This window comes from Syngnathus leptorhynchus, chromosome 6 (assembly GCF_054491065.1).
Source record: "Syngnathus leptorhynchus isolate UIUO chromosome 6, UIUO_Slep, whole genome shotgun sequence".
NCBI lineage: Eukaryota > Metazoa > Chordata > Actinopteri > Syngnathiformes > Syngnathidae > Syngnathus > Syngnathus leptorhynchus.
The window spans coordinates 15,777,514-15,803,837 of record NC_141200.1 but is presented as its reverse complement, the minus strand read 5'-3'; the positions used below and the strand labels follow the sequence as shown (position 1 = coordinate 15,803,837).

Genomic DNA, 26,324 nt, shown 5'->3' with positions numbered 1-26,324 from the left:
AAAAGATCACCAAAAAACTACTATCAGTGATTCTCATGAAATACAACACTATTATGAATGGCAGTTCCCATCACTTTAGCGGCTGCAGGTAAGATCGATGAAAGATGTTTATTTATCTTATGAGGCGTAATCACATAAAATGGCAAACATTCTGACCAAATACCGTAATTTTCGGACTATAAATCGCGGTTTTTGTCATAGTTTGGGTGGGGGGGGCGACTTATATTCAGGAGCGACTTGTATGTGATTTTTTTCACAAATTTTCAAAATTCAAAAATCTGCGATGTAGTGAAACCGCGTTAAACGAACCGCGATGTAGCAAGGGATTACTGTCATTTGAACTGCAAGTGATGTCACCCGTGCCGCGCGGCGGTAGTTTACATTAAAGGCTAAGGATTTGATTACGGGATGACGAAGATGACGAAGGGCCCCACGTACTACCGACATCATTAGCGGTTTTGTTTGTAAGTGAAGAGTTTGAAGGATTTAATGATTTGGAGTGACACAGAAGGTTTGAAAAACTATTATGGGTTTTACGCACGCCCGATCCTTCTCGACGGGAGCTCTCTTTCACCTCCGTGAATGGAAGTCGGGGGCCGGGGCTCGGCCGGGTGGCTGTCCGGGGATGGTGGATGTGGCTCGGACATGGCTTCTACGCAACCCCGGTCACACACTACGGAGCTTTCTTTCACCTCCGTGGATGGAAGTCGAGGGCCAGCGCTCGGCCGGGTGGCTGTCCTGGGACGGTGGATGGGGCTCGGACATGGCTTTTACGCACGCCCGGTCCTATTTATGGAGCTCTCTTCCACCTCCGTGGCTGGAAGTTCAGTCGTTGTTGGCTCGTTGAACTCTTGTAAATAAACAGCCGTTTACCAATCCCACGTCTTTCCTGGTACTTTGTTAACGCTACAATATAGTTATATACTAGATCTCTGCAGCGCACGCGCAGCGTTGTTGACATAAAGAACGAGGAATTTGATCGATGGATTTAATGACTTGGAGTGACACTGTGCACTGTGAGTGTGCTCCGAGCTTTCTGACATGGCTTCGGGGAGGAAATGTGCGGGCGTTTCCCCAGCTACTGGAGAAACTCAGTCATTGCAGGGAAAATGACCAAAAAAATGCTTAATAATACAATCTATTCAGGTTCGGCGGGCCAGATTAAATGGTCCCGTGGGACGGATGTGGCCCACGGGCCGTAGTTTGCCCATGTCTGGGTTAGCACATCCATCCGGACTGAGGTTGTGGGTTTGATTCTGGCCTTACTGTGTGGAGTTTGCATGCTTTCCCCGTGCCTGCGTGGGTTTCCTCCGGGTACTCCGGCTTCCTCCCACTACCCCAAAACATTCACGGTCAGCCAATTGAGCTCTCCAAATTGCCCGTACGTGTGTGAGAGTGCGCAAGTCTAGTTCGTCTCTGCTCTGCGATTAGCTGGCAACCAATTTAGGCTGTCCCACGCCTACTGCCCGAAGTCAGTTGGGATAAGATCTAGCATGCCCATGAACCTTGTGAGGAGAAGCAGTTCAGAAATCTAATGGATGGATGTCATATTACTACGAAGACTCACAACAAACAGTTGTGCTTTTTCTTCCCATGTAAAATAGGGTACGCTGATTTGCAGGTATCCATAACAAGACCCCTTTACAACATTCATCCCAAGGATGTCACGGTGTTAGCTGGTGAAAAGAATGGAGGAATGAGAACAGCTGTAAACCGCTGGTTTTATGTAAAAAATGCCATTTTGCAGTTTTGGTTCGCAAAACGTCTTTCGGCCGCTCCCGTTAGGGGTCACCACAGCAAATCGTTTCCATCTAACTGTGTCCTCTGTATCTTCCTCCGTCACACCAACCACCTGCATGTGCTCCCTCACCACAACCATACACTCTTTGGCCTCCTTCTTCTTCTCTTTTCTGTTGGCTGCAAACACTTGAAATTATATCACACCCCAGCCTCTGTCAGTCATGAAATGTTGAAATTGATAATCACCAGCTAAAGTATCATCCATCCATTTTCTGAACCGCTTAGTCCCCACGGGGGTCGCGGGCGTGCTGGAGCCTATCCCAGCCGTCATCGGGCAACAGGCGGGGGACACCCTGAACCAGTTGCCTGCCGATCGCAGGGCACACAGAGACGAACAACCATTCGCACTCGCACTCATACCTAGGGACAATTTTGAGTATCATTTATTCATTTCATTAAAGTATCATTTCTTTCATAAATCACCAAGATACCCAATCACAATAAAGGTAACTTTGATACTTTGATTCTTTGATAATACCATGAGGTTGAGGTATGAATTATTCATATATTGAAATCTGTAAGGGTTCATTTGACTTACATTTACCCTGAAGTCCATGACAGAAGGCGGCGGACTAGCCGAAAGGGAGGTGCTTTAAGCAAACACACTTGTCTGGGCACACATCACTAGAAGTCTGGTGCTCTGAGTCTTTTACAAGCCGACCTCTGTGGGTTTTCCCACAGTTATTTATCCGTAAATGACGCACATGGGCGGCACAACAGGCTGGGCAATGTGGCCAGGAGGTCTTCCTGGCTCCCACGCCAGCACCAGCTGGTTAACGCGGTTGGTGGTGCACTTTGAGCTTGTTGCAACAGAGAGCACCAAAACTAATTTGAATCCTCTTTTTTTCATCCCTGCATTTTCAACACCGCTTATCCTGTTCAGGGTCGTGGGGGGTGTTGGAGCCTATCCCAGCTGATATCGGGCGAAAGGCAGACTACAACCTGAACTGGTCACCAGCCAGTCATAGGGCACACAGAGACAAACAACCAGCCACACTCACATGCATACTGTCACTTGCTCCATTTCAACCATGTTGCTCTCACTTATTCATTTATTTATTTATTATTTATTCATTGCTCCTGTTTATTAATATTATGTGACTTCTTGTTTTTACTTTTTGTATTGTTTACTTGAATGTTTTGTTTGTCTGTCAAAGTCAAAGTCAAAGTCCGTTTTATTGCCAATTTCTTCACGTTAAGACACACAAAGATTGAAATTACGTTTCCCACCACCCCACGGTGACTAGACACAGTACAAAACACATACAATCAAATATCACAAGGAGTAAAAATGTCCTTCAGGGAGGGGAGTGGAGCCCCGATTATCTTACTAGCAGTGTTCACTATGCGCTGCAGGGCCTTCATGTTGTATTCAGTGCAGCCACCACTCCACACAGCGATACAACTGGAGAGGACGCTCTCAACGGTGCCACGGTAGAATGTGGTCATGATGTCAGGAGGAGCACTTGCTTGCCTGAGTTTCCGCAGAAAGTACAGACGGCGCTGAGCTTTCTTCGCCAGCGACGCAGCGTTGGTGGTCCAGGAGAGGTCCTCACTGATGTGCACCCCCAGAAATCTGGTGCTGCATACTCTGTGTGACCCTTCCGGAAGTCAGTGACAATCTCCTTGGTCTTGTTGACGTTCAGCAGAAGGCTGTTGTCCCTGCACCACGCGGCCAAAAGGTCGACCTCCGATCTGTATTGAGATCACAGTCGTGTCGTCGACATATTTCAGCACGGGGTTGCTGCCGTAGGTCGCAGTGCAGTCATGCGTCAGTGTGAAGAAGTTGACAATAAAGCAGACTTTGACTTTGACTGAGCGGAAATCAAGCACACACTTTCCACACATAAGTCATGCGTGTGTACCCCTAGCACAACTACTGCTATTTTTCTCCTTTTAAATTTTATACAAAGCAGAATTAAACCAATGCCAAGAATAAATTGGATTTCTTATTTTACTGTCCTAGGTCCAGCAGCAGTGATAGTAAGTGGTGAAGAGGACTGCAACAGTCAACTTCATCATGTGAATCATGGTATTAATCGCCCATGTACAATGGATGGTGGACAAGAGGCTGTGACAATTGGACTGAACAGTATTCCCATTGCCGAGAATCCACAGTACTTCAGACATGGGCACAACTATAAGAAAGCCACCACCTGTACGTACATCAATTTGAACAATATTTCATTTTTGTAAAATATTCACATTTTACAAAAAGAAAAATGTGAATATTTTACCCCAAACATTTTTTGACCAAAAAAATGTTTTTTTGTAAAATATTCACCCCTCGTAGTGGAGGGGTTTGCGTGCCCCTATGATCCTAGGAGCCATGTTGTCTGGGGCTTCATGCCCCTGGTAGGGTCACCCATGGCAAAAGGGTCCTAGGTGAGGGGCCAGGCAAAGCACGGCTCACCAAAGCCCCTTATGATGACAAACAAAAATGGACTTCATTTTCCCTCGCCCGGACGCGGGTCACCACGGCCCCCCTCTGGATTCAGGCCTGGAGATGGGGCTCGAAGGCGAGCACATGGTGGCCGGGCCTTCGCCCATGGGGCCCGGCCGGGCATAGCCCGAAAAGAAAACGTGAGTCCCCCTTCCCATGGGCTCAGCACCTGTAGGAGGGGCCAAAGGGGTCGGGTGAAAAGTGAGCTGGGCGGCGGCCAAAGGCGGGGACCTTGGCGGTCTGATCCCCGGCTGCAGAAGCTGGCTCTAGGGACATGGACTGTCACCTCTCTGGCTGGAAAGGAGCCCGAGCTGGTGTGTGAGGCAGAAAGGTTCCGACTAGACATGGTCGGACTTGCCTCCACACATAGTTTGGGCTCTGGTAAAAGCCCTCTCGAGAGGGGCTGGACTCTCTTCCACTCTGGAGTCGCCCACGGTGAGAGGGGCCGAGCAGGTGTGGGCATACTTATTGCGCCCTGGCTGGGCGCCTGCACATTGGGGTTCACCCCGGTGAGCGAGAGGGTAGCCTCCCTCCGCCTTCGGGTGGGGGAACGGGTCCTGACTGTTGTTTGTGTCTATGCACCGAACGGCAGCTCAGAGTACCCACCTTTCTTGGAGTCCCCGGAGGAAGTGCTGGAGAGCGCTCCTTCTGGGGACTCCATCGTTCTACTGGGTGACTTCAATGCTCACGTGGGCAATAACAGTGAGACCTGGAAGGGCGTGATTGGGAGGAATGGCCCCCCCGTTCCTAACCCGAGCGTTGTGCTATTGTTGGACTTCTGTGCTCGACACGGATTTTCAATAATGAACACCATGTTCAAACATAAGGGTGTCAATATGTGCACTTGGCACCAGGACCCCCTAGGCCGCAGTTCGACGATTGACTTTGTAGTCGTGTCATCGGATTTGCGGCTGTGTGTTTTGGACACTCGGGTGAAGAGAGGGGCGGAGCTGTCAACTGATCACCACCTAGTAGTGGGTTGGCTCCGATGGTGGGGGAAGATGTTGGTCGGACCTGGCAGACCCAAATGCTCTGTGAGGGTCTGCTGGGCACGTCTGGCAGAATCCCCTGTCAGGAAGAGCTTCAACTCCCACCTCCAGCAGAGCTTTTCCCACGTCCAGGGGGAGGCGGGGGACATTGAGTGGACCATGTTCCGCGCCTCCATTGTTGAGGCAGCTGACCAGAGCTGTGGCCGTAAGGTCGTTGGTGCGTGTCGTGGCGGCAATCCCTGGACCCGCTGGTGGACACCGGCGGTAAGGGATGCCGTCAAGCTGAAGGAGTGCTATCGGGCCGTTTTGGCCTGCGGGACTCCGGAGGCAGCTGACAGGTACCGGATGGCCAAGCTGAACGCGGCTACGGCGGTTGCTGAGGCAAAAACCCGGGCGTGGGAGGAGTTTGGCGAGGCCATGGAAAATGACTTCCGGACGGCTTCGAGGAAATTCTGGTGCACCATCCGGCGTCTGAGGAGGAGGAAGCAGTGCAGAGTCAACACTGTTTATAGTGGAGATGTCGTGCTGCTGACCTCAACTCGGGATGTCGTGAGTCGGTGGGGAGAATACTTCGAAGACCTCCTCAATTCCACCGCCTTCCATTGTGGAGGCAGCGCCTGGAGACTCTGAGGCGGACTCTCCAATCTCTGGGGTTGAAGTCACTGAGGTAGTTAAAAAACTCCTCGGTGGCAAGGCCCCAGGGGTGGATGAGATCCGCCCGGAGTTCTTGAAGGCTCTGGATGTTGTGGGGCTGTCATGGCTGACACGCCTCTACAGCATTGCGTGGACAACGGGGACGGTGCCTCTGGATTGGCAGACTGGGGTGGTGGTTCCCCTCTTTAAGAAGGGGGACTGAGGGTGTGTTCCAATTACAGGGGAATCACAATCCTCAGCCTCCCTGGTAAATTCTATTCAGGGGTGCTGGAGAGGAGGATCCGTCGGGAGGTCGAGCCTCGGATTCAGGAGGAGCAGTGTGGCTTTCGTCCTGGCCGTGGAACAGTGGACCAGCTCTACACCCTTGGCAGGATCATCGAGGGTGCATGGGAGTTCGCCCAACCAGTCCACATGTGTTTTGTGGACTTGGAGAAGCACAATCCTCAGCCGTGTCCCTCGGGAGGTTCTGTGGAGGGTGCCTCGGGAGTACGGGGTGCCGAGCCAACTGATAAGGGCGGTTTGGTCCCTGTATCACTGATGCCAGAGTTTGGTCCGCATTTCCAGCAGTAAGTCGGATTTGTTCCCAGTAATGGTTGAACTCCGCCAAGGCTGCCCTTGTCACCGATTCTGTTCATAATTTTTATGGACAGAATTTCTAGGCGCAGCCAAGGCATTGATTGGGTCCGGTTTGGGGACCTCATCATCGCGTCTTTGCTTTTTGCAGATGACGTGGTGCTGTTGGCTTCTTCAGGCCGTGATCCCCAGCTCTCACTGGAGCGGTTCACAGCCGAGTGTGAAGCGGTCGGGATGAGGGTCAGCACCTCCAAATCCGAGTTCATGGTCCTCGTTCGGAAAAGGGTGGAATGCCCTCTCCGGTTTGGGGATGAGATCCTGCCCCAAGTGGAGGAGTTTAAGTATCTTGGGGTCTAGTTCACGAGTGAGGGCAGGATGGAGCGCAAGATCGACAGGCGGGTTGGTGCAGCGTCGGCAGTAATGCGGACTCTGTACCGGTCCGTCATGGTAAAGAAAGAGCTGAGCCAAATGGCAAAGCTCTCGATTTACCGGTCGATCTACGCTCCTACCCTCACCTATGGTCACGAGCTATGGGTCATGACCGAAAGAACGAGATCCAGGATACAAGCGGCCAAAATGAGTTTCCTCCGCAGAGGTTCCGGGCTCTCCCTTAGAATAGGGTGAGAAGCTCGGTCATCCGGGAGAGACTCTGAGTAGAGCCGCTGCTCCTTCACGTTGAGAGGAGCCAGATTATGTGGCTTGGGCATCTCATCAGGATTCCTCCTGAACGCCTCCCTGGGGAGGTGTTCCGGGCATGTCCCACCGGTAGGAGACCCTGGGGACGACCCAGGACGCGCTGGAGAGACTATGTCTCTCGGCTGGCCTGGGAACGCCTTGGGATCCCCCGGGATGAGCTGGATGAAGTGGCTGGGGAGAGGGAAGTCTGGGAGTCCCTCCTAAAGCTGCTGCCCCTGCGACCCGACCCCGGATAAGCTAGGTGAGGGGCCAGACAAAGCACGGCTCAGAAGACCCCTAATGACGAATACAATATATGGATGTCGTTTTCCCTCGCCCGGACGCGGGTCACCGGGGCCCCTCTCTGGAGCCAGGCCTGGAGGTGGGGCTCGAAGGCGAGCGCCTGGTGGCCGGGCCTTCGCTCATGGGGTCCGGCCCCTACCAGGGGCATGAAGCCCCAGACAACATGGCTCCTAGGATCATAGGGGCATGCAAACCCCTCCACCACGATAAGGTGACGACTCACGGAGGGGACATACATACATTGTATTCTGTTTTTATTTCTTTAAAAAATATCACAACTTTTTTAAAATAAATTACTGCCCCTATATCTGTATGAGTAGCAAGAAAGAACATGTATTTTGGATTTTTTCGGATAAAGAGAATGATTTTCTCTCTTGAAGATGTTGAGCATCTAAAACGAAAGGACATCATTTTGAAGAGGGAGCTTGGAGAAGGAGCGTTTGGCAAAGTTTTCTTAGCGGAATGTTACACTCTGTGCCCAAGAAAAGACAAAATGCTTGTAGCTGTAAAGGTAAGAGGGGGAGGGGGGCTCTGGTGCATATCTGTGCATGTACTATGTGTGTCATGTCCTTTATTGAATTAGTTTTGATCTTGACTTTGCCTTGTTTTCATTGTTCCTGTTTTGTCTTAGAGTCCCGATTGTCCTCATGTAAAGTCACTTGCCCTTCCTCACATGTCATCAATCTCTACTATGATTCCTAACTGTTTCCACCTGTTTCCAGTTATCCTCATGTGTTAAATCATACGTTTCAAACGCAAGGCCCACTACGTCATGTTATGTGGCCCGCGAAAAAAAAAATTGCAGCGACTTTGTCTTTACTAAAATTACAAATTGTCTTCACTTTAAAGAAAATATAGATATTACTTGCAATTTTATTATACCATTTGTCTTTTTTAAATCTTTGAACAGTTATTACTAGTCTCTGATTTCAAGTTATTCATCAGTTTTTTTGTAGCCTACGTATAGCGTATATAGAATACGTTGACAATCATAATGGCCCTCCGAGAGAAACTATGATTACGATAAGGCCCGCGACAAAAAACATAGTTTGACACCCCTATGTTAAGTTGTCCGCATTCCCCCTGTCTTGTGCCAAAGTTTTTCTTCACCAAAGCGGTCACAGTTTTCGAACCACAGCCTTGTTGCCACAGCCTACAGCAAGAACTAGGGATGTCCTGATCAGCATTTGCCTCTGATCCCGATCTGATCTTTTAATCTCAAAACCGATCCGATTTCGAGTCCCGATCCGATATTTTGCCTTTAGTATTGAAATTTATAAAACTGAAATATATTTTGAGCAATTAACTCAACTTTTTGTAAGACTAAAAATGTCATCAATAAGCATGACTATTATTATTGTAAATCCCATTGTATTGTATTTTAATTTTTGTATTGTATTGTATTGTATTGTATCAAATCATTATTGTAAATCTTACTGAGAATTAAAGATCAGCTTCAATTTAATATTTTAGACAAAAGTAAAAAGAAAAAAAAACGGACTTGGTACAGTATTATCAAAACGAAAGCGCTATCCAAGTGCTACTGAGATGGGCTGGTTGTCAAGACCAATACATTTGACCAGCCTTTCTGTGATCTTCTTTGCTTGTTTGTTTTCGTTGGAGTGTGTTTGTCTCTCCTCATAACATCCAGCATTGGTTGCATTGCTTTAGCAACCTTTCCATCTGCAGTTTTACAAAACGCTTTAAATTGCCATGTTGCAGACGAGCGGGTACTTTACAGTAGTCAGCTAATGGAGCCGATCTCGGATCACTGGAAAATAGAAAAAGATCGGGCCGATCCGATTTCTTAGTCAATTTTTATTCATCCTTTTTATCAGGAACCCTCCTGTTTGGAGCGCTTTGTGTTGAACCTTTTGCAGTCCTTGTTGTTTTCCCTCACAACAAGGTGTTTTTCCTTTTTTATGTTTTTCCTAATTAAATAACTATTTTGAAATTAAATAGCCTCACGGGTACAACAGCTATTCAGTGACGCCCCCTGCCCACGGTTGCCGTAATGCTGGTAAGCGATGCAACCTTGTAATTTACTAGTCGTACTGAAACGTACTGAAAATTTTGGCAGAGCACTGTGTACAACCAGTATGGATCAACAAATTCAAAAATTGATCCATATATAAGGCGCACTGGACTATAAGGTGCACTGTCGGTTTTTAGGTACACCTTATAGTCCGAAAATTACGGTACTTTGAAATAAGGCTGGTATCCGCATCGATACCAATACCTGGTATCAGTACCTATACCAATACCTGGTATCGGTACTTGCTAATGTTTACAATGAAATTTTCTCTCCAGACTCTAAAGGACCCCACTTTATCAGCAAGGAAAGATTTCCAACATGAAGCTCAGCTGCTGAACAATCTCCAACATGAACATATTGTGAAATTTTATGGCGTATGTGTTGATGGAGATCCACTCATTATGGTCTTTGAGTACATGAAGCATGGAGATTTGAATAAATTTCTCAGGTAAGTACAGAAAACATAAAATGTATAGTTAGATTATTGCGTAATCATTGTAAGATTCTGCTTGGGTTGGGTGATTTAGGATTTTAAAATAATACAAGAAGTGACAAGACACAAAAAAACCATAGACGAGACAACCTCACCCCCGTTCTAGGGCCAACTCCTGACAGCCCAGATTGGTCAGGATGATCTCTATAAAAGGAGGAACCACACGGGAGACAGTATGCCCTTTGAGCACTTGCAAGTGGAGAATTTGTCCGTTACTGAAGGTACAGCGATGTTCGAACAAAGTCTGCCTTTGGTCTCTTGCAAGAGCATATTTATTGAGAACAAGCTGAGTGGGGGTGACATTGGACATGTTTGGTGGTCACCTCAGCAATTGGTTAATCAGTGTGGAGGGTCCCAGCTCATCGTTTTACAAGGTCGTGGAAACAGAAAGTGGTGGAGCATTTTAGATGACTAACTAAGCAAGAATGTTTCCACACCATTTGGAAAGTTTCAACAACTGAATGGTGCAATCTTTCAGAGTCATCCATCCATCCATCCATCCATCCATCCATCCATCCATCCATCCATCCATCCATCCATCCATCCATCCATCCATCCATCCATCCATCCATTTTCTGAACCGCTTAGTCCCCACGGGGGTCGCGGGCGTGCTGGAGCCTATCCCAGCCGTCATCGGGCAACAGGCGGGGGACACCCTGAACTGGTTGCCAGCCAATCGCAGGGCACACAGAGACGAACAACCATCCGCACTCGCATTCATACCTAGGGACAATTTAGAGTCTTCAATCGGCCAACCAAGCATGTTTTTTGGGATGTGGGAGGAAACCGGAGTGCCCGGAGAAAACCCACGCGGGCTCGGGGAGAACATGCAAACTCCACACAGGGAGGGCCGGAGGTGGAATCGAACCCGCACCCTCCTAACTGTGAGGCGGACGTGCTACCCAGTGCACCACCGAGCCGCCCTTTCAGAGTCAAGGAAAGGTAAAAGGTTTAGACAAAGTTCAAGTCAAGTCAAGTTTATTTGTATAGCCCTAAATCACAAGCAGTCTCAAAGGGATTCACATAGACAATCAATTGACAATTATTCTCAAAGCATCCCCTGATCTTGGGCTCCCAAAACGGCAAGGAAAACCTCAAAAACCCCTACCAGGGGAAAAATGAGAAACCTTGAGAAGGGACCACAGATGGAAGGATCCCCCTTTCAGGATCACCAGGCTGCAATGGATGCAAAGAGGGCACATAAAATACATAATATGAAAAATCAAAAACTGGATGTCCAGGCCAAAGCGAAGAGCTGTCGGAGGTGCCTTCGATTGTCCTGGCAGTGTCCTCTAGGAGGGTATTCCGCTGCAGTTCCCTCATGCTGAATTGGTCCACGAGAATCTAGATAGCCGTCGTCAGCTTGGGTGTCACCTAACCACCTCCCCAGCCGGGGAGGGGTGGGGGGAGTGGGGTCGGGGAGAGGGAGCAAAAACAAACTCCAGCCGAATCGGTTACTACAGGTTAATTAAAGGCCATATCATAGAAATACGTCTTTAAACGTATCCTAAATGTTTCTCCTGAGGTAGCAGTTCTAATATCCATTGGTAGGGCATTCCAGAGCTCTGGAGCCCGAATAGAAAATGCTCTAGCCCCTGCAGACATTTTCTTGGCCTTCGGTGTCACTAAAAGACTAGCGTTTTGTGAACGAAGGTTACGAGACGGAACATAAGGAACAACTAAGTCGACGAGATATGAAGGCGCTAAGCCATGCAATGATTTATAGGTTAATAGAAGAACCTTGAAGTCACATCTTAAATGGACCGGGAGCCAGTGTAAATTGGCTAATATTGGGGTAATGTGATCAAATTTTCTTGTCCGTGAGAGCAGCCTTGCAGCAGCATTCTGTACTAACTGTAGACTTGTATGTATAATAACGCATGTATAATAATTTCTGCATCACCGGTCGAGAGGATTGGGCGAATCTTAGCAATTATTACGAAGGTGAAAAAATGCTATTCTGGTTGTATTCTTAATGTGCTTTTGAAAGGAGACCGTTTGGTCAAATATTACCCCGAGATTAGTTACAGTATCACTCTGAGTGATAGTACGGTTATCTAGAGTTATAGCGGTTTCCTTAAATAAATGTTGATAACGAGCTGGACCAATTATCAACATCTCAATTTTATCTGGGTTCAGACAAAGGAAGTTGAGAGACGTCCATTGCTTGATCTCCGCAAGGCATGCCTCAAGATTACAACAGTCCCGCGGATTTGTCATTGATAATGGCATATATAATTGGGTGTCATCCGCATAACATTGAAAACTAATATTATATTTACGTATTATGTCCCCAAGCGGAGTCATATAAATATTAAATAGAATTGGTCCTAGTACCGATCCCTGTGGGACACCACACGTAACTTTATAGAGCTCAGAGGACGCATTGCCATGGACCACTCGGTGCGTCCTGTCTGATAGGTACGAAGGAAACCAGCCTAGTGCTGACCCCGAAATACCAACACAACCTTTAAGACGCTCTCATAAAATATTGAAGTCAACAGTGTCGAAGGCAGCACTAAGATCGAGTAGTAACAATACCGATGAAGTATTTGAATCCATAGCTAAGAGGAGATCATTAGTCACTTTAGCAAGTGCTGTCTCAGTGGAATGATTAGCTCCAAACCCAGACTGAAAAGATTCATATCAATTTATTAGCCACCATGTAATCAATAAGCTGCTGCGCTACTACTTTTTTTAAGCAGTTTTTCTATGAATGGGAGATTTGAAACTGGCCTATAGTTACTGAGACAGTCCGGGTCAAGATTTGGTCACTTAAGTAGCGGTTTAATAATAGCGGTTTTAAAGGCTGTTGGCACTATTCCAGAGGAGACAGACAGATTAATTATATTTAAAACGGACGGTCCTAAGATTTGAAATAATTCTTTAAATAGTTTGGCTGGAAGCGGGTCAAGTAAACATGTTGTTTGTTTAGCCGCACTAACTAATTGTGTAAGCCTTTCGAGGGACACGCTTTTAAAATTTGAAAGGGTTATTGCATGATCGTCCGCGTCGGTAATCGGCGGTCCCGACTGAGTGATCGGAATGGCCACCGTATCAAATAGGTATTTAGGATTGTTCTTATTGAGATTAATGACCTGCGAAAAATAACAAGTTTTTGCTAAGATAAGCGCATCTTTATATTTCAGGAGGCTGTCGCGCCATGCCTGATGGAAAACCTCAAGTTTGGTTAAACGGCATTTGCGCTCATGCTTTCTACTTAATTGTTTAAGCGAACGTGTTTCATCTGTGAACCACGGAGTAGGCAATCTACGGCGAGTTTTCAGACGTAGCGGCGGCACAGAGTCAATGGCATTTAACAATGTAGCATTGAATTCATTTGTAAGATTATTAATAGAGCCGGTATATGAGGGCAATACGGCAATTGCTGGTGCCAGTAGCCCAGATAGCGCAGTCATGGAGTTAATATTACGGCTGCTATAATTCTGATTGCTCTCTTGTCTTTGACTAAGAACTAAAATTTCAAATTTTATTAAGTAGTGATCAGACAAAACAGTAGTGTATGGCAGTACTGTTATATTAGAGGTTGCCAGTCCTCGGGATAATACCAAATCTAAGGTATTACCATTCTTATGCGTTGCTACCTGTACGGCTTGCGTAAAACCAAACGTATCAATTAGAGTCTGAAACACCGAAGTAAGTGGCTCTGACGGTAAACTTATGTGGACGTTAAAATCGCCCATGATTATTATATTATCCGCGTTTGTCACTAGATCAGCCACAAATTCTGAAAATTCATCCAGGAAGCCAACGTAAGCCCCAGGTGGACGGTAAATAACAGCAAGATAAAATGACGGTAAAGCGGTGGATCGGACAGTGAGAACTTCAAATGTTTTAAATATGTTAATCGAACGAGGCGTAAATCTCAGATCGGAATTTGAGATGAGGGCAACACCCCCACCCTTTTTTCAAGGACGCGCCACATGCGAGCTCACAAAATTTGGAGGCGAGGCCTCATTAAGCGGTAGCAGTTCATTAGGTTTTAACCAGGTCTCGCAAAGACCAAATATATTTAGATTATGTTCCGTGATGAGGTCATTAACTAGAACTGCTTTCGTATGAAGCGATCTAATATTCATAAAACCAAGTTTAAGTGTAATCGGTTGATCAGGGTTTGTATTTATCAAAGGATTTTTGAACGAAATGAAAGTAAGATTGTGTTCTCTAGGCCTGACATCACCTCTCAATTGTTTATTCGCGCGGTGGGACGATACGACCGTAGGAATTTGATAGTAAATATTTGGTGCACACGTAATATTATCTGAAACAGGCACCATATCATCAGCTATACCGGTCGGGGTGGAGCGATTGGATTTGTCTGCCACCTCAGTAGAAAGTGTGTTCATGTGTACTGTAGCACTATTCAGACTGTGACGCTCTAGTCTACACAAGGAGCTATGTGCATGCTGGAAGTCTAGCCTAGCGCTAGTTGACTTTAACTTAACTGACTCCAAACCCATCCTGACAGGTGGTCTAGTCACCTGTGCTCCGGCCTGCTCTAAGGTGACCTGTCATGAGTGGCTCAAACAGTCATTTATATTCCTAGAAAGAGTGAAGGCGCCTTCACGGTTAGGATAAAGGCCGTCCTTCCTCAGCAGGTCGGGGCGGCCCCAGAAGGAGGACCAGTTATCTATGAAATACAGTCCCTGCTTTTTACAGAACCCAGCCATCCATCGATTAAGGGAGACTAATCTACTAAACCTCTCATCAGAGCCTCTCCCAGGCAGGGGGCCAGAGACAAATACTCGATGCCGACTCATCTTTCTGGCGAGATCACAAGTCCTCGCTATGTTTCTCTTTGTGATCTCAGATTGCCTCATCCTAACATCATTGGCGCGGACGTGTATCACTATATCAGAGTAGCTAGTGTTGTTGGAACTACGCTGTTGACTAGTCCTATTGCGAGTCAGCTCCCTAAGATTAGCTTCTATGTCGGGTGCTCTGCCCCCAGGAATACACATTACCGTGGCTGGATTTTTAAGCGTGATATTTCGGGTAATGGAGTCACCTATGACCAAGGTGCGAGGGCCAGTAGACCGAGATGACTTTGGACGGCTATGCGTCCCACCTGGCTCATCGCGATTAGCAAGCCGCTTGGGGCTAATGCTAACGGGGCTACTGGGCTGACTACAGTCCGCGACTGTGTCCGCCACATCTACTGTTATCGCACTATTCTGCTCTAACTGGCGGACACGTCCCTCTAGCAGGGACAACCTCTCTAACAGAAGGGTGCAGTTGGTGCACGAAGCAGTACAAACCTCTTGTTCCGCAGCCATACTTACGTGTCCGATGATCGACGGTAGACAAATGGCCACCACAGTAGCAACCCGGAAGTGCCTGGTGGTACTTATAACTTATTATTATAAGTTAATAATTCTTGTCTACATTCCAACATAATCATACGATCAAGATAATTTGTCAACCCTAACAGTAAGGGACCAACTGCCTCCTTCAGGGCTGTACCGCTCCCAGTGCACCAGGAATCACGGACAGCCAGCAGACGCTTCACCTTGTAGACCACAGGAGGAGGTGGGGGACTGACCTTGACCGACTTGCCTTGGCTTTAGTGGAATGTTGGATGGATGCGAAGGGACCAAGGCAGGTGAAGGCAGAATGCTGTAGGACTAATGACTAAAAGGGGGCCCATAAACAGTGCAGCCAACCTCTGGCTTGGTACTTTCAGGTGTAGGTTCTTGGAGGAGGCCCATATTCTCTATCCAGGCCAGTTAATATGAGTTACTCGTAAAAAAATTATTTAGAAAAAAGTCGCTCAACCTCCATGGCACTCAGGAAGTGCAAGATAAGTAAGGTGGAGGCGAGGGCAGCTATAAACAGGATGAAGAGTGAAAAAGTAGATAAACTTCCAGTGGAGGCACAAAATAGTCTCGGAGAGATGGTAGAGTAGTTTCTCACCAGATTGTTGAATAAAATATTGGAAAGTGAGAGGCTGCCTGAAGAGTGGAGACGAAGTATGCCGGTTCCTTTAAGAATAAGGGTGATATGCAGAATTTCATTAACTACAGAGGCATAAAATGTATCAAAGTCAAAGTCAGCTTTATTGGCAATCACTTCACATGCCAAGACACACAAAGAGATTGAAATTGCGTTACCCACTATCCCACGGTGACAAGACATATAACAAAACATCCCCAAAAAAAAACAACAACACAAAAAGTAAAATCAAGAAGGCACATACAATGAATAAATCATCATGTATCAGATATGACATGAAGTTTTGGGAAAGAGTAATAAAGGTGAAGCTTAGAAAACAGGTTAAGATCTCAGGTCTGTGAGCACCAAAATGGTTTCATCCCGAGAAACTACCAATGCATTGTTTACTCTGAGAATACTGATGAAGAAGTATAGAGAAGGCAAGAAGGAGTTACATTGTGTGTTTGTGGAATTATAAAAAGTTTATGACTGGATAACAAGAGAAGAGTTGTGCTATTCTATGACCAAGTCTAAATTTGCAGAAAGGGTAGTGCAGAACATGTACAAGGATAGTGTTTGAAGCATTTATCGCTCGGATAAATTTATCTGTCTTTGGTAAGACCGAAGGAATTCGTTGATTTACTAGAGTGCTCGCCCTAGCTGAGCTCAAGATAACTACTTCGAACCAGATCTGACTATTCCTGATGTTAAGGATTAAAGATGTCTTCACTTTAAAAAGAATTGAACGGATTGAAAGAATGACTATGATAGGGAAATAAAGAAAAATTAAAGTTCTAATTACTGCATATAAAACCATACTCAACATAGTTAATGTGAAATAATCAATAACCGAATTAAGGATTAAGAAGAAATTTAATGAATAAACAAAAATAATAATAATTATAAATCGAAATTACAACAACAAATTCCACTCACCCATCTCAGAACAAAAGAAGAGACAAATGGGCTAAAATCCTATTTGGTTGAACAAGTCGAGTGATCGGCTTTCCTTTGTTCCAAAATCCGAATTCTGTTTGAAAAAAGAGGAAAGGTCTGGCCTTGAGGAGATTAGCCAACGCCGTAACATTGGCGTTTTCCCCTTTCTGACCGAAGCAGCTGTCTCCTCTGCCTTTCTCGAAGCTTAAAATTTGACAAAGTCCAATTTGAAGCTTTAAATTTGACAAAGTCCAATTTGAAGACTCTGGAAATTCATTTTAGTAGATTTTGGTCTGAAGAATGAAAATGTCATCTTCGTCTAAACGGCATTCTCTACTCCAGGCAGCAACAGGGCTATTGCCCTGACCGGGAAGAACCGCATCGCTCTGTGTCAGGATGACATATTTTTAGGCTTTCCTTGCACGTGACTTCCCCTATAGGTCTCCATGCACGTGACGGGGATTTCCCTGTAGGCCTCTATAGGTCCCCATAGGTCCTACACCTACATTTTTTATTCAGTATATATTATTATTAGTACTATATTATTATCAGCTGCTTTCTCGACCAGATGAGGTGACCTCCGGGTCAGGCTCATGCGTGGGATTGCAGTCTTCACCTGACTTTCAGCTAGGAACCACTGGTTGCCTTGGCAACTTTGCTCAAAAGAGCAAGCATTGTGCATGACTGTTCTCTGCTGCTGTTTCCTGTTTTGCTCGTTCTTTCACTATTAGCCCTTGATGTCTCCTTTCAGCTTAATACATTCAGGTATGGATGGAACACCAATTTTAAATACAGGTTGGATCAAACATTGCAACATTAATAACATATCTTGTCTAGTAAAGATCAATCTTAACACATAATCATACTTAACCATAATAATGGGTTGTTCGAACTTTAACATATATATTGATATTGCTCAAGATGTTACATCTTAAAATTATGGCATAGCAAACTCATATTCCAAAATTGTGCGTTGCTACGTGTTTGAACACGTCGTGTCCTCCCAATTGCTAACAATTTAATTTATTAGATTTGTTAGTTTCCATCAGGTCACCCCTATGTCAAGCTTTAACACCATCTCTTGGTGAAATTTTGGAACTACATGTTTTGGAATAGCCAATGTGCCTGGGCCAAATTTGATACCCAATTTTACACCATCTTTTACACCATGCCACTTGACAGTAGAGAGGTAGAGGTATGCTCTGGAAAGCAGGGGAATGAAAGTCAGTAAGAGTAAGACTGAGTACATGTATGTGAATTAGGGGGAACCTCGTGGAATCGTGTGGTTATAAAGAGCAGAAGTAGTGAAAGTAGAGGAGTTCAAATATTTGGGGTCAACTGTCCAAAGTTTTGGAGAGTGTAGCAGAGAGGTGAAGAAGAGAGTGCAGGCAGGGTAGAGAAAGGTGGCAGAATTGATTCGTGACCAAAGAATATCTGTAAGAGTGAAGGGGCAAGGCTACAAGGCAGTAGTGCGACCAGCGATGTTGCACAGCTTAAAGATGGTGGCACTAACAAAAACATTGGAGACAGAGGTAGAGGTGGCACAGATGATTTGGGAGTGATGAGGATGGACAAGATAAGGAATGAACATATCAGAAGTACAGCTCAGGTGAGACGGCTTGAGTCAGAAAGGTGAGATTGAGATGGTTTGAACATACTGATGAGGGACCAGGGGTATATAGCAAGGATTCTGAGGAGTCACCTGGCAAGAGGAGAAGAGGGAGGCCAAAGAGGAAGTTTATGGATGTGGTGAGGGAGGGCATGCAGGTGGTTAGTGTCTCAGAGAAAGATACAGAGGACAGCGTGAGATAGAAATGGTTTCTGCTATGGCAACCCCAATGGGAGCAGTTGGAAGGAAAAGAACCTCTATGGTACTAATGGATATGACAGAAGAAAGCTACTTTGATAGATTTAAAGAAAGTCTTTGACAGCGTTTTGGGACTAGAGGGAAGGCGGCTCGGTGGGGCACTGGGTAGCACGTCCGCCTCACAGTTAGGAGGGTGCGGGTTTGATTCCACCTCCGGCCCTCCCTGTGTGGAGTTTGCATGTTCTCCCCGAGCCCGCGTGGGTTTTCTGCGGGCACTCCGGTTTCTTCCCACATCCCAAAAAAATGCTTGGTGTGCCGATTGGGCACTCCAAATTGCCCCTAAGTGCGAGTGCGTGTGCGGATGATTGTTCGTCTCAATGTGCCCTGCGATTAGCTGGCAACCAGTTCAGGGTGTCCCCCGCCTGTTGCCCGATGACGACTGAAATAGGCTCCAGCACGCCCGCGACCCCCGTGAGGACTAAGCGGTTCAGAAAATAGATGGATTAGAGGGTTAGGATTGCAATGGTTGAAAAGTTACATGGACAAGAGACTGCAGGTTGCGGAGATAGGGGAACACAGTTCATAACCTTTGAATATAACCTGTGGTGTACCACAAAGATCAATATAAAGACCAAGATTATTTAGATATGTGTACATAAACAACATGCAAAGCTTCCAGTATATTAAAGAATATTATTTTTGCTGATGACACAAATGTTTTCTGTTCAAGAGAGAATCCAAAGCAGATCATGAAAGTAAACCCAACTGAGTCGAGAATTAAAATTGTGACTTGCTATGACACCAAATCATCTTTGAATCTTTGCAAAATTCATGATTTGTTAAAATTGTGCAATTTCGGCCACTGCAAATATAAAAATAGACACTACAACCCTGGAAGGAATATAAGAATACATTTTTATGAGTTATTATTGACTCTAGGATTTGTTGAAAATCACGTGAATTATATCAGACGGTCGCAGGGAGTGTGGGGATATTGGGGAAAACTAAAGGTAATTTAAGTCACAATTCTGTGCATACACTGTACTGCACTCTTGTATTACTGTATCTTTCCCATTGTGTTAAGGTGTGGAGTAATACTTATAAGAACAACGTACAACCAATATGCATGATGTAAAAAAGAGCAAATAGAATCGTAAACAATGCAGGTCAACTTCCATATTCAGAAGATGTGTTTTTGTAATCTGTAGATGTCTGAACTATTTCCCAACCATTTCACACTCCCCTTAGAGCCCATGGACCAGATGCCATGATCTTGGTGGATGGACAGCCGTTGCAGACTAATGGAGAGTTGGGTTTGTCCCAGATGCTTCACATAGCCAGTCAAATTGCAGCAGGGATGATCTACCTTGCATCACAACACTTTGTGCACCGGGATTTGGCTACCAGAAACTGTCTAGTGGGAAATGCCCTACAGGTGAAAATAGGAGACTTTGGCATGTCAAGAGACATTTACAGCACTGAATATTATAGGGTAAGGTCATACTTAATTGCTTCATCGAACGGTCTACTGTCATTAGTTCGTATTTGTAATATGTACAGAATGTGTGTACAGCACACCCTACGAAACTAATTGCCTCATCGAACGGTCTACTGTCAATAGTTCGTATTTGTAATATGTACAGAATGTGTGCACAGCACACCCTACAAAACTAAAGAAAGTGCAAACAATCGGGTCCCAAAAATGTCAACTGAGATCAACCAGTCAAGTCAAAATTATTGAACACTCAAGTACCTTCTTAACCTACTGTTGTTCTATGGTTATATATTTTTTAATATATATTTTTGCTTTTTGCTTTTTTCCCTTTTCTCGCCATCCTCGCTCACATTCTAAAAATTCACAATTTAAGGATGTTTCCTCCTTCCAAATTTTTGACCAAATCATGTAATTTCAACAGTCACTCTACATTTTAATGAGTTTCCTGCACTTTAAATAAGACAGAATTTGAAATTTAGCAGATTGGTGATTTTGGATGTACAACAAAACAATACTGCACTGTTCATGTTCAATAGTCAGAAGAGAAGACTATTATTGTTTAATATCCATCCATCCATCATTCCATCCATCCATCCATCCATCCATCCATCCATCCATCCATCCATCCATCCATCCATCCATCCATCCATCCATCCATCCATCCATCCATCCATCATCCATCCATCATCTGTACTGCTTGTCACCACGGGGGTTGCGGGTGTGCTGGAGCCGATCCCAGCAGTCATCGGGCAGTAGGTGGTTGCCAGCCAATCGCAGGGCACACAGAGACTAACAACCATTCGCACTCGCACTCACACCTAGGGGCAATTTGGAGTGCTCAATCGGCATACCAGGCATGTTTTTGGGATGTGGGAGGAAACTGAAGTGCCCGGAGAAAACCCACGTGGGCCCGGGGAGAACATGCAAACTCCACACAGGAAGGGCCAGAGGTGGAATCAAACCTACATCCTCCTAACTGTGAGGCGGTTGTGCTAACCAGTGCACCACCGAGTCATATTGTTTATGTTGCAGAACATTTTTACATTGATATACCGTATTTTCCTGACTATAAGTCGCATTTTTTTCATAGTTTTTTAACTTATACTCAGGAGCGACTTATATGTGAACATTTTCACAAATTTTCAAAATTCAAAAATCCGCGATGTAGTGAAATCACGATAAACGAACTGCGATGTAGCAAGGGATCACTGTAATTTAAACTGCAAGTGACGTCAGCGTCGCGGCGCAGCCGTTGTTTACATAAATGACAAAGCATTCGATCACGGGATGACGAAGATGACAAAGGGCCCCACGTTTGAAGGATTTAATAATTTGGAAAGACTTGAAAAACGTGTTATTTATGTTATAGTTATTTGATATATTTTATTTCGTGTAGCAACTTGTATATGTTTTTATTGTTACAGTTCAGTAGTTGTTGGCTCGTTGAACTCTTGTTGTGTTAAATAAAGAGCCGTTTACCAAACCCACGTCTTTCCTGTTACTTTGTTAATGCTACAATATAGTTATATACTAGATCTGTGCGGCGCACGCGCGGCATTGTTGACATAAAGGACGAGGAATTTGATCGATGGATTTAATGATTTGGAGTGACACAGATGGTTTGATAATATTGTTGTCATATGATAGTTATTTGATATATACTTCAAATGACATATATATCATTATATGGGTCTGTGGAATTATTAGAAATTCAACTCACGCCGAGTCAGATGTCAGCGGCGCCGCACACGCGGCATTGTTTACATGATGGATTTAATGAATTGGAGTGACACAAATGATTTGATTAATGTGTTATGTAATAGTTATTTGAATAACTCTGAATGTTACGTCAGGTCCGTTCTCAGCTCCTCGTTTCTGTATGTCACGTTAGCATACCGTGTCGTTTAGCCTGTTGTCGCTGGTTCATGCCTGTTCTTGGTGTTGGATTTTGACAAATAAATTTGCCCCAAAAGTGTGACTTATACTCCGATGTGACATATATATATATATATATATATATATATTCACTTTATTGTGCATTTAAAGGCTGGTGCGACTTTTAGTCCGAAAAATACGGTAGTATAAGGTACCCTTGTAACCGAGCTTGATCACACAATATACGTCTGTGTGTGTCCGCATGTGTGTGTGCCTGTATACGTGCTGTTAGGTGGGAGGCCACAGTATGCTGCCTATTCGCTGGATGCCCCCAGAAAGCATCATGTACAGGAAGTTTACCACAGAGACTGATGTCTGGAGCTTTGGAGTTGTTCTCTGGGAAATCTTCACCAATGGAAAACAGCCCTGGTTCCAGCTGGCCAATAACGAGGTACACATTTGCATGTATTTGACAAAATGACATGTATTTTATGGCAGAAGATCAGTTTAGGGTATAACCTCCCTTTTGCCCAAAATCAGCTGGGATAGTCTCCAGCTCACCTGTGACACTAATCAGAATAAGCAATGAAGAAAGTGGAAGAATGGAATTCTAATTCCAAATAAAAAAATCTTTATATGTGTACCGCACAAATGGTGATTCAAAAATATTTGTATGGTTTGAAAAAATTTGTTTCTTGAAATTTAAATTACATCTACATATGTCTTCACATTTCTATACTCTGCTCTAGAGGATTACTTTATTATAACATGAAGATAGCTTTTCAATATCGTATAACTTTGCTCATCCTTCTAGGTGATTGAGTGTATAACTCAGGGCAGGGTACTTGAGCGCCCAAGGCTCTGTCCCAAAGAAGTCTATGATATAATGCTAGGTTGTTGGCAGAGAGAACCACATCAGCGTCTCAACATGAAGGACATTCAAAGGACTATAGTATCTCTGACGAAAACTGCACCAGTCTATTTGGACATACAGGGTTAGCAACGGACCATATGAAGAGGAACGGAATATTAATTTACGACAAGGAGACAAGCAGTGAAATGGAATTAAATACATGACTAACATCAACATAGCCCGACAGCAATGCTCTTGAGATTGACTTTTTTATTAAGAGGCAGTTAACTCAATATAAGCCCTTAGAGATTTCTATGTATTTGCACTGGAATGCAGCTGCCTGGACACCGATGAGAAAACTAGTTGATTCTTAGTCATGAAAAGTTTAGTCGTAGAATAGTATTAACACATTTCCTCAGCAACCCTGTGGTTGTGTTGTCATGTAACACTGGTCAACAAATCTTTTTTTTTTTTTAATTAGAGATGCAAGTAAACTTGCTTTGATTAATTAGTATTTTTTTCTATTCCCGGGCTGACCTGCTCCCCATTACAGTGATCCCTTGTTTATTGCGGCAGATGCATTCCAGAACCATAGCGAAAATCCTTCACCTCAATATAAGCCCTTAGAGATTTCTATGTATTTGCGCTGGAATGCAGCTGCCTGGACACCGATGAGAAAACTAGTTGATTCTTAGTCATGAAAAGTTTAGTCGTAGAATAGTATTAACACATTTCCTCAGCACCCCTGTGGTTGTGTTGTCATGTAACACTGGTCAACAAATCTTTTTTTTTTTTTAATTAGAGATGCAAGTAAACTTGCTTTGATTAATTAGTATTTTTTTCTATTCCCGGGCTGACCTGCTCCCCATTACAGTGATCCCTTGTTTATTGCGGCAGATGCATTCCAGAACCATAGCGAAAATCCTTCACCTTCATCTTCTTCCGCTTATCCGGGGTCGGGTCGCGGGGGCAGCAGCTTTAGGAGAGACTCCCAGACCTCCCTCTCCCCAGCCACTTCATCCAGCTCATCCCCGGGGATCCCAAGGCGTTCCCAGGCCAGCCGAGAGACATAGTCTCTCCAGCGTGTCCTGGGTCGTCCCCGGGGTCTCCTACAGGTGGGACATGCCCGGAACACCTCCCCAGGGAGGCGTCCAGGAGGCATCCTGATGAGATGCCCGAGCCACCTCATCTGGCTCCTCTCAACGTGGAGGAGCAGCGGCTCTACTCCGAGTCTCTCCCGGATGACCGACCTTCTCACCCTATCTCTAAGGGAGAGCTCGGACACCCTGCAGAGGAAACTCATTTCAGCCGCTTGTATCCTGGATCTCGTTCTTTCGGTCACGACCCATAGCTCGTGACCATAGGTGAGGGTAGGAGCGTAGATTGACCGGTAAATCGAGAGCTTTGCCATTTGGCTCAGCTCTCTCTTCACCACGACGGACCGGTACAGAGTCCGCATTACTGCCGACGCTGCACCGATCCGCCTGTCGATCTTGCGCTACATCCTGCCCTCACTCGTGAACAAGACCCCAAGATACTTGAACTCCTCCACTTGGGGCAGGATCTCATCCCCGATCCGGAGAGGGCATTCCACCCTTTTCCGACCGAGGACCATGGACTCGGATTTGGAGGTGCTGACCCTCATCCCGACCGCTTCACACTCGGCTGCGAACCGCTCCAGTGAGAGCTGGAGATCACGGACTGAAGAAGCCAACAGCACCACGTCATCTGCAAAAAGCAGTGACGCGATGCTGAGGTCCCCAAACTGGACCTCAACGCCTCGGCTGCGCCTAGAAATTCTGTCCATAAAAATTATGAACAGAATCGGTGACAAAGGGCAGCCTTGGCGGAGTCCAACCCTCACTGGGAACGAATCCGACTTACTGCCGGAAATGCGGACCAAACTCTGGCATCGGTGATACAGGGACCGAATCGCCCTTATCAGTTGGCTCGGCACCCCGTACTCCCGAAGCACCCTCCAGAGAACCTCCCGAGGGACACGGTCGAACAAAACACATGTGGACTAATTGGGCGAACTCCCATGCACCCTCGAGGATCCTGCCGAGGGTGTAGAGCTGGTCCACTGTTCCACGGCCAGGACAAGCCACACTGCTCCTCCTGCTCCTCCTGAATCCGAGGTTCGACCTCCCGACGGATCCTCCTCTCCAGCACCCCTGAATAGACCTTACCAGGGAGGCTGAGGAGTGTGATTCCCCTATAATTGGAACACACCCTCCGGTCCGCAAAGTAGAAATGGCATTTTTATTATTGAGAAATTTAAACACCATTGGATTGAAAGTTCCAACACATTGGAACAAGTTCCTTGTTGGACTTGTGTACCAAGTCATTTGGAAGAGTGGTTTTCCTTGCCAAGCAATGCAACATGTCCACTTTCTAAATTAGCACACTACATTAACCCAGAGCACATCATGCATAGCAAAACCAAAGTGAGTCACGGTTGCACATAAATCTCCTGTTGCATTGTGGTCTAGTACACAATATTAAAGCTTTTTAAACCCTTTCCAATACTTTTACGCTACATAAACCTTTCCCATTCCCTTGATTACCATTCCCACACTGTTCTGTGCATGTAGTATATCTTTACAGTAAATAAAAAAACAAACACGTGATATTGTCACCTTTCCCGATTCATTCTGCACCGGCTGGTGCTTCTTCCCTCGTGCATGGCCAGCTACCGCCTCCTGCACTTGAACTTAGTCACGTCCACAGTGACGTACATTGCTCAGAGGCGCGCCGCGCGCTATCAGGGCTCATTGCCACTGTCCCAACTTCTAGACAGCAATGCTTTTTTCCTAGGTCCGCGGCAGCCAGCTGCGCACCCCGGGTTTGTCCTCAGTGAAGCACATTGCTCAGAGGCACGGCCCACGCTATGAGCGCTCATTGTCACTGTCCCGTTTCTTTCTGCACGGTCAACTGACACGCCCTCAGCGCTAGACCTTGTGGCCGCGTGTCACCAATATAGAACTGTGCTTGTTAATCTGCGCTAATTGCCACCACCTGTACCGTGTTACCCACTGAGTGGGGCGTGTATATAGACGCCGGTCAGTCCTCGCCGTTTCGTCTGCTTTGACACATGCACGCCTGCCACCTGATTCCCGTTTGCCTGATCCGCTGTGTAGTGCTACGCCTGGCTGGTTGTCTGCCTTGACACACGCAGCCTACCACCTAATTCCAGTTTGCCTAATCTGCTGTGTAACAAGATGTCACCACGACGCATGCTCGCTGACCGGCTCGTCAGTTGCCTTGTGCACCTGCTCTGCTGGCATTCCAGCTTCCTTTTTCCTCTTTTCGCATTCCCTAAATAAACAGTCCATGGTGTATATGGTTGTCCTGCCTCATTCGTGACAGAATGGCTGCCGCACTTCCCGCGGTTGTCCACAGTGATGCACATTGCTCAGAGGCATGCCGGGCGCTATTGGC

At 45.8% G+C, this 26,324-nt stretch overlaps 1 protein-coding gene across 1 annotated transcript in view; it reads left to right on the top strand.

Annotated features, from left to right (window-relative positions):
* The window catches only part of LOC147056171 (NT-3 growth factor receptor-like), a 74,104-nt gene extending 50,311 nt beyond the window's left edge, over window positions 1–23,793 (top strand). The window contains 6 exon segments of the mRNA XM_085914817.1: window positions 3,767–3,958; window positions 7,818–7,948; window positions 9,748–9,920; window positions 19,909–20,152; window positions 22,323–22,481; window positions 22,845–23,793. Coding sequence (XP_085770943.1) covers window positions 3,767–3,958; window positions 7,818–7,948; window positions 9,748–9,920; window positions 19,909–20,152; window positions 22,323–22,481; window positions 22,845–23,030 — 1,085 coding nt within the window. The 3' untranslated portion in view covers window positions 23,031–23,793.
* The last annotated feature ends 2,531 nt before the right edge of the window (window positions 23,794–26,324 follow it).